At 36.0% G+C, this 12235-nt stretch overlaps 2 protein-coding genes across 3 annotated transcripts in view; one reads left to right on the forward strand and one right to left on the reverse strand.

Annotated features, from left to right (window-relative positions):
* The first annotated feature begins 1420 nt into the window (after window positions 1-1420).
* Window positions 1421-4014, forward strand: LOC107581753 (phosphomevalonate kinase-like). The gene is made up of 4 exons (XM_016267405.1): window positions 1421-1580; window positions 1669-1755; window positions 3538-3542; window positions 3741-4014. The coding sequence occupies exons 1-4, from the start codon at window positions 1462-1464 to the stop codon at window positions 3908-3910; spliced, it is 381 nt and encodes a 126-aa protein (XP_016122891.1). The 5' UTR covers window positions 1421-1461; the 3' UTR covers window positions 3911-4014.
* A 2211-nt stretch (window positions 4015-6225) lies between these two features.
* The window catches only part of LOC107581694 (rho guanine nucleotide exchange factor 2-like), a 52821-nt gene continuing 46811 nt past the window's right edge, over window positions 6226-12235 (reverse strand). For both annotated transcript variants that reach the window (XM_016267317.1, XM_016267316.1), the window contains exons 17-21: window positions 9313-9368; window positions 9184-9225; window positions 9055-9105; window positions 8664-8985; window positions 6226-6957 (exon numbers count right to left, since the gene is read on the reverse strand). In XM_016267317.1, coding sequence (XP_016122803.1) covers window positions 6905-6957; window positions 8664-8985; window positions 9055-9105; window positions 9184-9225; window positions 9313-9368 — 524 coding nt within the window. In that variant the 3' untranslated portion in view covers window positions 6226-6904. The remainder of the gene's footprint in view (window positions 6958-8663; window positions 8986-9054; window positions 9106-9183; window positions 9226-9312; window positions 9369-12235) is intronic.

Here is a 12235-nt window from a genome sequence, read left to right on the forward strand (position 1 = left end):
CCTTCCATTCGTCAGCATGTTTTCAATGCATCAGGGTTCAGTATGTTGTCATTCCACTAAGTTACCTTCTGATGATGTGCAGCATTTATATAGTCCAGCATATAGTTTGTAGCCATACTGGGAATGGCACTTTAATACAAGTAATAAGAATTGAATACAAGTTCAATCAACAGCATCTGGCCTGTTGTGAATTATAACAAAATACTCCACACTCATCTCTCAATTTCAAATTGATCTCAATCTCTCAAATCAAATACACAACAACAATGTGTTAGGCCCCATCACATTTACCATTGTTTTGCGAATTTTCGTTGGCGAAATCCAACCATTTCAATAGGAAGCAACGCGAGCAGATTTTTATACGGAGGTAACTTCAGGATGTGTTTTTTTATGTTCGACTTCAGCAGAGCTCATTAACATTTCAAGGGAAATGCTACAAAAACGGCTTTTTTTGACAGGGTAAAAAAGGTATTTTTTACACTACCATTGCGAAATTTTAAGCAAACTATGTTACAGACTTTTCATTAAGACCCTAAAGAATCATATCAACTTGTGGAAAATGGGCGTCCTATGATCCTATGACCCCTTTAAAGAAACACTTACTGAACCTTTAGACAAAATATCAAAACTTCTAAAGAAAAACGTTTGCGTATGGGTTTTCTATTTTGTATCATTTATGATACCTCAGGCTTTAATAGCCCATATAGTATGATAAACTTCAGTTGTCACTCTATATCTCTCAATAATGTCTTAGTAAGATGTTTTTTAAATGCTTTATATACTAACTGAAGATGTTCAAATTGTGCTGGCAGAAAGAAATGTGAGCAGACAGTTGAGTTACAAGTGAGCTGTTCATATTTCGAAGTAAGCGAAACGCGAAATAAATCAATTGTGAGTAAACAGCATATTAAGATCGCGTGTTAGCACAATTACAGGTAAATAATCTGCACGTTTGTTTGTCCTCATAAGCAAAAGTAGGGGATGAAAATAAGAACGAAATCCAGAAAAAAACCGCTTTGTCGTTTGACTTCCGGTTCAGTGATGTCAATAAAAAAGTGATTAATAAATGCGAGAGCAAAATACGATTACAGTTTTATTTAGCAACCTATGATGCTATTTAAATACAGTATTTTATCAAATTGAATAAACATGTTGAACACATACCCCGTAAGTTGATGGCGTGACGCTAGTCCGATTACCGTAAACACACAAAGCACCAAGCAGCACGCACTCAGACCTTTAAACACGTACACTTACACCTTCTTTAAGTGAAAACAAAAATCGCATACTGTATTAATGCCTAAAAGCACATGAATAAACAAAAAAATATCTGGTTAAGAAAAACTAAAACAGCAGGATCAAAGCGGTGTTTATGTATATTTTTCATGGCTGCTTTGTGTCGGCTCATTACGGTAAATCGGCCTGTTTCAATAGCGGTCATACTGAACATTTTGTATATGAATGTGGAACACTTTCCATGCAGTCACAACCATGACGCCTACACCACCACGGATCATTCTGTTATTCAGCGGGAAGCGAAAGTCAGGGAAGGACTATGTGACAGATTTAATACAGAAAAGGTGAGATCTCGAGTTTTATGTAACACTGTTGGGGGAATAGATGAAATGCATGAATGAATATAATATATGCTCTTATTGTAAATTACAGACTGACAGCAGAGATATGCTGTATACTCAGACTGTCTGCACCTCTCAAACAGCAGTATGCTAAGGTACAGTACAGTATACAACTGCTGTCTTAGCTGTTTTAACCCTGTAAAGCCGGACATGTGAAATTATAGCCAGATTTGTTTAAAGGGGTCATAGGATGCTACATGCACTTTTACAAGTTGTTTGAACTGAAATGTGTGTTGGCAGTGTGTGTACACAACCACCCCATAATGATAAAAATCCACCCGGTGTTTTTAAAAAAAAATCTGGTTTAATGTTTTCCCCTTTCTCGAATCGAGCTGATCTCAGATGCCTGTCTGTGTGACGTCACACAGACAGGCCCCTCCCACAATAGTTTGATTGACAGTAGTGTTTCAGCACAGACTGGACTGGCATCTTACCTTAGCTCCGCCCTGAGTGACTGTCATCAGTCCACCATTGTTTCACCGCCGGAGCAGATGTAGACAAGAATGACTCCTAAGCGATTGAGGTCTTCTGTTGTTGGATGTAATAATGAACATAGCAGTCGTTTCATTACATTGTTTCTGAAGGGAATGCGCCCACGATCTACATAAATGCGTCTATGTTTGCGCGAATCATTCGTGATGCAGCCTCATCTATGGAAAAAGTGAGTATAATGTTTTGTAATGAATCTTTGCAAATCGCCTTTCCTAATAATGTGCTAATTAGCAAGTTTCACGACGAATGCGGCTAAAGTAAACAGAGCAGCTCGGAAGAGAGGGGCGGGGTCAGTAGAGCTCATTAACATTTCAAGGGAAATGCTACAAAAACGGCTTTTTTTGACAGGGTAAAAAAGGTATTTTTTACACTACCATTGCGAAATTTTAAGCAAACTATGTTACAGACTTTTCATTAAGACCCTAAAGAATCATATCAACTTGTGGAAAATGGGCGTCCTATGAGCCTATGACCCCTTTAAAGAAACACTTACTGAACCTTTAGACAAAATATCAAAACTTCTAAAGAAAAACGTTTGCGTATGGGTTTTCTATTTTGTATCATTTATGATACCTCAGGCTTTAATAGCCCATATAGTATGATAAACTTCAGTTGTCACTCTATAGCTCTCAATAATGTCTTAGTAAGATGTAAAAGAAATGTGAGCAGACAATTGAGTTACAAGCTTCCTAAAGAGACTCCTCACTACAGACTGTAGATTATTGACTTTTGTCTTCTTTTTGCCCTTGTGATCTCAAATCAGCACATCTAATTTGCAAAAGATACTGTGGCCTCAAAAAATATTTGCATATAGTTTGGACATTTAGGTCACAAATATATCAGAATGTTTATTGTATTGGAAATATATATATATTGGTGCATCTCAATCAGGCACAGATTTGAAATGCATTCATAGACACCAGCTAGGCTATGTTTGCTTTAAAAACTGAATCTTCTTCTCATCTAAACTGCTGTAAATAACCTGTGACCCCTTCATGTTTCCCTATAGTTGAGGGGTGATGAGAATAATGTGACCTTATTTAACACTAGATTTTGTTTTAACACAATTTTCACAAATGTTTAGCATACCATTCAGCAAGCTCATTCACAATGACTGATTAGTACAGTTTGACAGAAGTTACTCTTATAGTATATATAGTACACAGTGGCAAGGACAGGTATAAAACACATTGAAATTGGTTAGTGTTCTGCATTAAATGGTCTTAATATATCATCTGATCTTCATCAAAGTATAGAAAAACATTTTTTTTCTTTTTACCTATTAATGCTGAAAATACCACCAATTCCAATGGGTTCACATACTTTAAATGCATTTAAATGTTGAGGTGAATCCCCTAAAATACCATTCTGTCTGTGCTCTGAAATGGAAATGGTTTTTGTTCTACAGTACATGTAAACTTTAACAGAAACTGATGTATTTCGGAATATCAGGATCATAATGTGTGTGTGTGTGTGCACTAAGGATGGGTTAAATGCAGAGCACTAATTCCGAGTATGAGTAACCATACTTGGCCTCACGTCACTTTTTCACTTTTAAATATAACAGAGTTGTGGGGATTGTGGTAATGGTGTGACTGTGTACCTGTCCAGGTGTAGACGACGCTGAGTCCGAGTGTGGTTTGGATGAGGGTGTGAAGTTTGACTGGATCATCAGGAACGATGGAGCTGATGACGTTCTGGAGGAACAGCTGGAGGGGCTACTGGCATTGATCAAGGCACGGGAGGACTCGAACACACAAAATAGTATTAAACTGGATTAATAAAAGTTGCTTTTTTGCCACCTGTATCCTGCTGACTGGAGAGCTTGCAAACTCTTCAGCATTTTAATGAATGGTTAGTCATCATTTACTCAGCTTTCCAAAAAGTGTCTTATTTACTTTTTTAACAAAAAGGATCATTCTCTGCTTTGTTTTTATATATATTTTTTGCTGAAGAATAATGATAAAAAAAACTGTTCTGTATTATATGTATATTTGGTGTTTTCTGTATAAAATATTAATTGATTTAATTAAACAAAATTGTACTGTTTTGCAGGAGCAATATTAAAAGTCTTGACAGCTCTTTTTTTTACTGCAGCTGTCTTCTCTCATTTTCATTTTCATTTCAAATAAGGCATTTGGCATCTCTTAAATACAATCCAATAAAGGTGGACACAATGTCTACCTGCCATGTGTTGCATCAGGCCAGATATCTGTGCACACCAAGTGGAACACAATGTTTTGCTGCCATGTCTTGGAGGATGTGTTTGTAAAGATGGTGTGGTCGAATCACTTGCAGCTCTCACGAGCTCTCAATGTTGTGACTTTTCAGTGTTCAGAACACACTGCTCCTATTAGAACCCCAACCATTTGAAATCGAATTCACTTCCAAATATATACTGAATGAAATATAATGTTATTGTCTCTTGATTAGTTCTTTGTAGGGTTGAAGTGTGAGATGGAAAATGTTCAAATGTGACCCTGGACCACAAATTTTTTTTTGAAGGGGATTTATACATCATCTTAATAAATAAGCTTTCCATTGATTTACTGTATGTTTTGTTAGGATAGGACAAATTTGGCCGAGATACAACTATTTGAAAATCTGGAATCTGAGGGTGCAAAAAAAAAAATCAAAATAAGCTCTCAATGTTGTGACTTTTCAGTGTTCAGAACACACTGCTCCTATTAGAACCCCAACCATTTGAAATCGAATTCACTTCCAAATATATACTGAATGAAATATAATGTTATTGTCTCTTGATTAGTTCTTTGTAGGGTTGAAGTGTGAGATGGAAAATGTTCAAATGTGACCCTGGACCACAAATTTTTTTTGAAGGGTCTTTCCATTGATGTATGGTTTGTTAGGATTGGACAATATTTGGACGAGATACAACTATTTGAAAATCTGGAATCTGAGGGTGCAAAAAAAAAAATCAAAATACTGAGAAAATCACCTTTAAAGTTGTCCAAATTAAGTTTTTAGCAATGCATATTCCTAATCAAAAATTAAGTTTTTTGGAACATGATCTTTACTTAATATCCCAATGATTTTTGGCATAAAAGAAAAATCAATAATTTTGACCCATACAATGTATTTTTTGGCTATTGCTACAAATATACCCCAGCGACTTAAGACTGCTTTTGTGCTCACAAATGTTAATATGTTGTGTAATTAAAGAAATAGAGTAAAGCAGTTATCAATGCATTTATATAGATGACAAAACATGATTACAGCCATATATTTAAACACACAGCACAGTGAAAAATGAATAAAAATGCAATGATTTAACAGCTATGTTTAAAGGGTGCTGTTCTTCCTCAAACATTTATACATAGACAATATCAACAGTGTGACATTAAACAAAGCTTTAGTGTGATTTCAAGTGGCCAGAGAAGAATTTACAATCATTTTCCACTTCATTCCATTATCAATATCAACATTAATATCTAATTTTCTTTCTTTTTTTTGCAGTACAGAAGAAAACCTCCACTCTTCATAACATTTATTACCATTTATAGAGGTAAACTGTGGTAGTTATAACTGCATTCAAAGTCTTTTTCAAGCTGCAGGGCATTCAATGTGCTACATTTCATCTTTACCATAATATCACTTATTTTCAGCAGAAGAAAATCATGTCCAATGACACATCCTTCCAATAATATAGCAAAGGACAATGATGCAGCTAAAATTGACAATCGATATATATTAAAACTGGAAGTCAGCACGAGCGCAGAATATCCTCTAAAGTTTCCTTAAGTTCCAAAACAAAAATCAAAAATACACCTTTAACCTTTTAAATAACACAACTGTAAAATGTAGACAATGTTTGCAAAAACATTGAAAATCTTGAAAAAGACTTAAAGCAGCACTATGTAACTTTTGGCGCTCTAGAGGTTAATAAACAGAACTGCACACATAGAGCTACTTCTCTAAGTTTATGTCTATGGCGATTCACGCAGGTATGTGTTACTCCGCAGCGGTGACAACCCGACCAGGCTACAATAGTCCAAATATAAGTATTTATAAGTGTTTAAGACAAAAACGCGGTTTGGAAGATGAATTCATGATGTACATTTTGCAAATTGTGAAAAAGTTACATAGTGCTGCTTTAATTGTTCTATACTATGTTTAATATAAAATGCAATAACATTATTCTACAGAGTAAAGGCCAGTTCACACCAACACAAATTTGGTCAATTTTTTGCATTTTGTCTGTTCAAACCAATGCGTAAAAAATGGCAGGGCTGAACGAAAATGCTAAAGCACTCTCTGAGAGAAGGAGACCCTTATAGAAAAAGCAGAAATACCCTGTACACAAAGTGTTGTGCCGTTTGAGACACCTGTTTTTCACAGAGAGGAAAGGAAATTAAAACTGTATTTACATGTTTTCAAATAGCCCTCACTATGGTGTATATCAAACAACACCAAATACAAGAATACAGAGACAAGATTCAGACTTCTTCCTCTGCTATTCACTGGTGTTCAGCAAAACAATCTGTTCATGAACACCACGGAGTCATAGTTGCATGAAACACCAACGGCTGAGAATTACATTCCCTATTCGTAAAAAAAAAAAAAAAAAGTCACATTGCCAGCATGTAAGTGTTAGTGACGGATGCATTAACAGCAGTTCTTTCAAATTGAATTCAACCGCAGCAGATTTTTCGGTATTTGGCGTGGTGTGAACAAGGCCTCAAGTCATAAATGACTGCTGAGGCGAGTTTCTAGAGTTTTGGAGGAGGTTAAGGTAGGATCTTCTAGTTGAGCTGATGTTAACTGTGAGCTTCAGTCCCACACTCGCTCTCCTCTGGAATATCCTGCAGATCTGAAAACCAGACAAAGCAGTGCGTGTTTGTGAGGTATGATTCAATATGCAATATGATGGAGACCAGAGGAAAAAAAATTCATGGTTAAATATTAGGGTGAATCTCATAAAAACATTTTGATCATTGTGACAAAATTAGGCAAATTGTGTTTTTGTTTTTAGTTAATAAGTATATAATTCTCATTCGTACGGTGGCTGAGAAGTGCAAAACAAATCACAATTCTGAAAACAAAATAACAAATTACAAACGCAAATGCAAATCTAAAAAACAAAATAACAATTCCGAAAACAAAATAACAAGTCAGAAAACAATGACAAATTTTTGTTTTGACTTGGTATTTTGTTTTCGGATTTGTCGTTGTGTTTTCTGACTTGGTATTTTGTTTTCAGATTTGTCGTTGTGTTTTCTGACTTGGTATTTTGTTTTCAGATTTGTCGTTGTGTTTTCTGACTTGGTATTTTGTTTTCGGATTTGTCGTTGTGTTTTTTGACTTGTTATAATGTTTTCTGAATTGTTGTTGTGTTTTCTGAATTGTTATTTTGTTTTTTAGATTTGCATTTGCGTTTGTAATTTGTTATTTTGTTTTCAGAATTGTGATTTGTTTTGCACTTCTCAGCCACCGTACATTCGCTATGTTTTCATCCAAAGTTGTGAATGAAGATTTTAGTTTCTGGGAAACTGCTGCAAAAGTATCATAAAATTCTAAAATAATCAAAAATGAAAATTTGCTGAAAACACTTAGTCTCAGGCCATCCAAGATGCAGGTGAGTTTGTTTTCTTATCATAACAGATTTATAAAAATGTATCATTCCATCACTTGCTCGCCAATGGCTCCTCTGCAGTGAATGGGTGCCGTCAGAATGAGAGTCCAAACAGCTGATAAAAACATCACAATAATCCACACCACTCCAGTGCATCAATTAATATCTTGTAATGTGAAATTTTGGTATTTGTAAGAAACAAATAATTAAGGAATTTTAACTGTAAACCGTCACTTCTGGAGTCCATAATCCATAATAATGTTGTCCTAATTTGTAAGTCGCTTTGGATAAAAGTGTCTGCTAAATGACTAAATGTAAATGTAATGATTCTTTCAGTGAAAAAGGCCATGCTTGATCTTTGCATATTCCTCTCCTGATTCAGACAAGATGACTTTTTCACTGGAGAAACCAACATTATGGATTATGGACCAGAAGCAACATCTTTGAAGTTAAAGACACCTAAATGATGGATTTGTTTATTACAAACATAAAGCCTTTCACTTCACAAAATGTTAATGATGGACTGGAGTCGTGTGGATTATTGTGTTTTTATCAGCAATTCGAACTCTCATTTCTGATGGCACCCATTCACTGCAGCAGATTTTATTTTTTGAGTTAACTTTTCCTTTAATAGTCACATGACCATTGCTAGTAAACAAATAAAATATTTAATGTTTTTGATTTTATATATGTATTTATTTATGAATGAATGCTGCATAAAAATATGTGGATGGAATTATAGCTGTTGATAAATTTTAATAGATTCACTTTCATTTGCAGAACACCTGCACCTATCTTCACTGCAAAGACATGGACAAGAACCAAGAAAGAGAGGCAGGACATTACATGTTCCTATAGTAATAGATAGTAAGATACAGCAGGAGATACAGCAATTGAGGGGAGAAAAAGGAAAGGAACACTACATGACTGAGAACTGCACTCACCTCTGGGACTGTCCTCTTGCATGCCATCCACCTGAACTGCTGTTTCCTGTGAGATCAACGTGTCACCTGTGTCCATTGTGTCTTTAAGCCGTAGCTCTTGGAGTTGTTTTTCAAGCTGAATTGGTGCTCTATCGCCCGTCTTGTCCTGGGTGGCCCGCAGTCGGATCACTTCTCCTTGCAGGAGGTTGTACTTGCGCTGTAGCTCTGCCAGATCTCCTTGAGTACCCTCAGGACCACCTGTCTCCGGCACTGCTGCTATAGTGGGACACAAGTCCTTCTGCATGTACACCTCCAGGAATGAGTCCTGCTTGATCACTGCAGCCTACAGACACAGCAACAATGAGTCATTTAAAATCTCACGATTTAGCACACGTCTCTGTCTAAATCCCACCTGTAGTGCATGAAGCTGAGTGCTGAGGTTCACAAGTCTTTGGCACACCTCCTACAACACAAATAGTTTGGACAGTTATCTTTGTTTTTATCTTCAGTGTTTATTTTTTAAAGCTTCCTTAAGGTGTACCTCATTTAACATCTTGTCCTGCAGCTGGTTCCCATTCCTGTCCTGTGAAATGTAATAATAAATAAGAATAACACATCCAGTACGTACTGGAATGTCTCACAATAACTGAGGAAGCAGAGGAACCGTTACCTTGTTGGATGGACTGTTTATTTCATGGATTCCGTTAACCGATATCGTTCCTTTATCTATTTCAAGGAAAGAAATATGAGAGATGAGGAGGAAACATTGGAGTTTTATTTCAGTCATAGTTTTATAATCTTAAAGGGTTAGTTCACCCCAAAACGAAAATTAGCCCATAAATTACTCACCCTCAAGTCATCCTAGGTGTATATGACTTTATTCTTCTGGATTTCTCAGATGAATCCAGTCGGAGTTATATTAAAAATTGTTTTTGATCTTTCAAGCTGTTTAATGCCACTCAGTGGGTGTTGCATGCATCAGTCCAAAAGAAGTTCAATAAAAAGTGCCCATCCATTAAAAAAGTGTCTCACACGACTCCGGGTGGTGAACAAAGGCCTTCTGTAGTGAATTGATGCGTTTTTGTAAGAAAAATATCCATATTCAAAACGTAATAAGTGTGAGTGTCTTTTTATTTAAGTTCTTTTGGACTGATGCATCCAACACCGGCTGAGTGGCATTAAACAGCTTGAAAGATCAAAGACAATTTTTTATATAACTTCGACTGGATTCGTCTGAAAGAAGACAGTCATATACACCTAGGATGACTTGAGGGTGAGTAATTTATGGGCTAATTTTCAGTTTTGGGTGAACTAATCCTTTAAGGCCCTTTTGAAAATACCTGCACACCATGGGGACAATATAATACAATATAAGCAAAATAAGAAATGTATTAGCTTATATTTATGTATATGTATATATGACATACTACAATGTCCAGTTAATACTGTCTTTTACTGTCACGAATGACATATATAAATATATTTACAACAAATTGTAAAGTTAGGTGGGATTAATTACAGAAACCCCTACAATAAATCAGTTACTTATTTTTAATCAATCAACAGCCCTGATACATATATGTGAACCTGGACCACAAAACCATAAGGGTCATAAGGGTCCATTTTCTGAAACTGAGATTTATACATCATCTGAATAAATAAGCTTTCCATTGGTGTATGGTTTGTTAGGATAGGACAATATTTGGCCGAGATACAACTATTTGAAAATCTGGAATCTGAGGGTGCAAAAAAATCAAAATACTGAGAAAATCGCCTTAAAGTTGTCCAAATGAAGTTCTTAGCAATGCATATTACTAATCAAAAATTAAGTTTTGATACATTTACGGTAGGAAATGTACAAAATATCTTCATGGAACATGATCTTTACTTAATATCCTAATGATTTTTGGCATAAAAGAAAAATCTATAATTTTGACCCATACAATGTTTTTTTGGCTATAGCTACAAATATACCCCAGCGACTTAATACTGGTTTTGTGCTCCAGGCAGGGTCACATATGCATTATTTCCCAGTAGAAATTATCTGGATATTCTTAAAACATGATATGATTCCTTGTATAAATATGCAAAAGTGTATAAAATTAGTTTTCAGAGATTGTGGCAAATAGTTAGTTTTTTTTCTTCTAGTTTGAATTTCTCTATACTTTGTTAGATGTGTGGTTAAAAACTAATTGCGACTAATGTAAGAACAATAAATGTAATTGAATAAAACAAATCTCTGAAACTACTCTTAATACCTTAGTTTTACTTACCTTGTTGTTTTAATAATGTTGTAATATAAATATTTGTATATTTTATATACTTTTGATTCATTATATTTTTAATATTAATGTTTTTTAAATGTTATAATGTAAATATTTTACTGTAAAAACTAGTCCAAAATACAGATTAAGAAATTGTGTACTGGTGACATTGTCACGAATCCGGTCTATGAACTTCCGTTTGTTCATCACAAGAGGTCATTATCCACCACATGGACTCTCACACTACACAGACTGTCACACTCACCCTGGACTTCAGTTCCCACAATCCATTTCACTCTGATTACACACACGGCTGCAGCCAATCACACACCCTACATAAGCCATGGACTTCCTCTCTCTCACTGCCAAGTATTGTTTAGCACTTAATGCTTCCAGCGATAGCTACTTTACGGAGCCATTCCAAGTTTTCTGAGTCTAGCCTTAGTCTTGTTCATAGTCTGTTTTCCCGTGTTTGTACTCTAGCCTGTTTTCTAGTTTCGCCTGTTCTCTGCCTGCCCTGAATGATTTCGCCTGTCTTGGATTTCCCCTCTCGTCTCTGCCCTGATCGGATACCGTTTACCTCTCACCTGGACTATCGCTTGTGTTTCTGATTACCCCTTTGGATTACCCTGTTTGGACATTGTTCGCCAGAGATCGGCCACGCCCGTTTACTGGACTACTCTTGTGTCTTGCCCACGTTATACCTGTTTGCCATTGTTTGACCTAGGTCTGGGCGATAAAACGGTATCAATATTTATCGACGGTGCACCTTCTTCGATATCGATATAAAAAATGTTTGATATAGCGCACAATATAGGCACATACTATGAGTGACGCAGACAGCACACACAAACACGAATACATGCTGAATTGAGTGCTGTGCCTGCCTGTGATGAGGAGATTGTGAATAAAGAATGAGTATTAGTCGATTTTAAAATAAACATTTGCATTTGAATGTTAGGTGTGCATCAGGGAGCGTCATCAGTAGCGCGCGAGATGCGGTGATAATGATGTGAGTGATGTTGTTTCATTTTAATGTCTTATTAGTCTAGCCCACGAGACACGCCACTGCTGTGTTATGCATTCAAAATATTAGAGAAATATAGAAGCTCAATGCGGAGAAGATCTTGAATGGGTTAAAACCGAAACCAAGCCATTCACACAGAACGCATGTTCAGCAAATTTTTTAGACGGACAAATACGACTGCTGCACTTGCGTCTCACAGAAGAGATGTATAGAAAGCCATGCAAAGTTAAAACAGTTTAAACTTTTAGAAAACACGTCGCAAATTTGTGGAGGTTTATTCCTTTTCACTGTGTCTCATATGT

The sequence above is a fragment of the Sinocyclocheilus grahami genome, unplaced genomic scaffold, assembly GCF_001515645.1.
Source record: "Sinocyclocheilus grahami isolate Dianchi unplaced genomic scaffold, SAMN03320097.WGS_v1.1 scaffold37.1, whole genome shotgun sequence".
Classification (NCBI taxonomy): Eukaryota; Metazoa; Chordata; class Actinopteri; order Cypriniformes; family Cyprinidae; genus Sinocyclocheilus; species Sinocyclocheilus grahami.

Coding starts and splice junctions, on each gene's coding strand:
- LOC107581753 (XM_016267405.1), top strand. CDS start 1,462: ATGTGGAACACTTTCCATGCAGTCACAACCATGACGCCTACACCACCA. Junction 1,581..1,668: donor ACAGATTTAATACAGAAAAG/GTGAGATCTCGA, acceptor TGTAAATTACAG/ACTGACAGCAGAGATATGCT.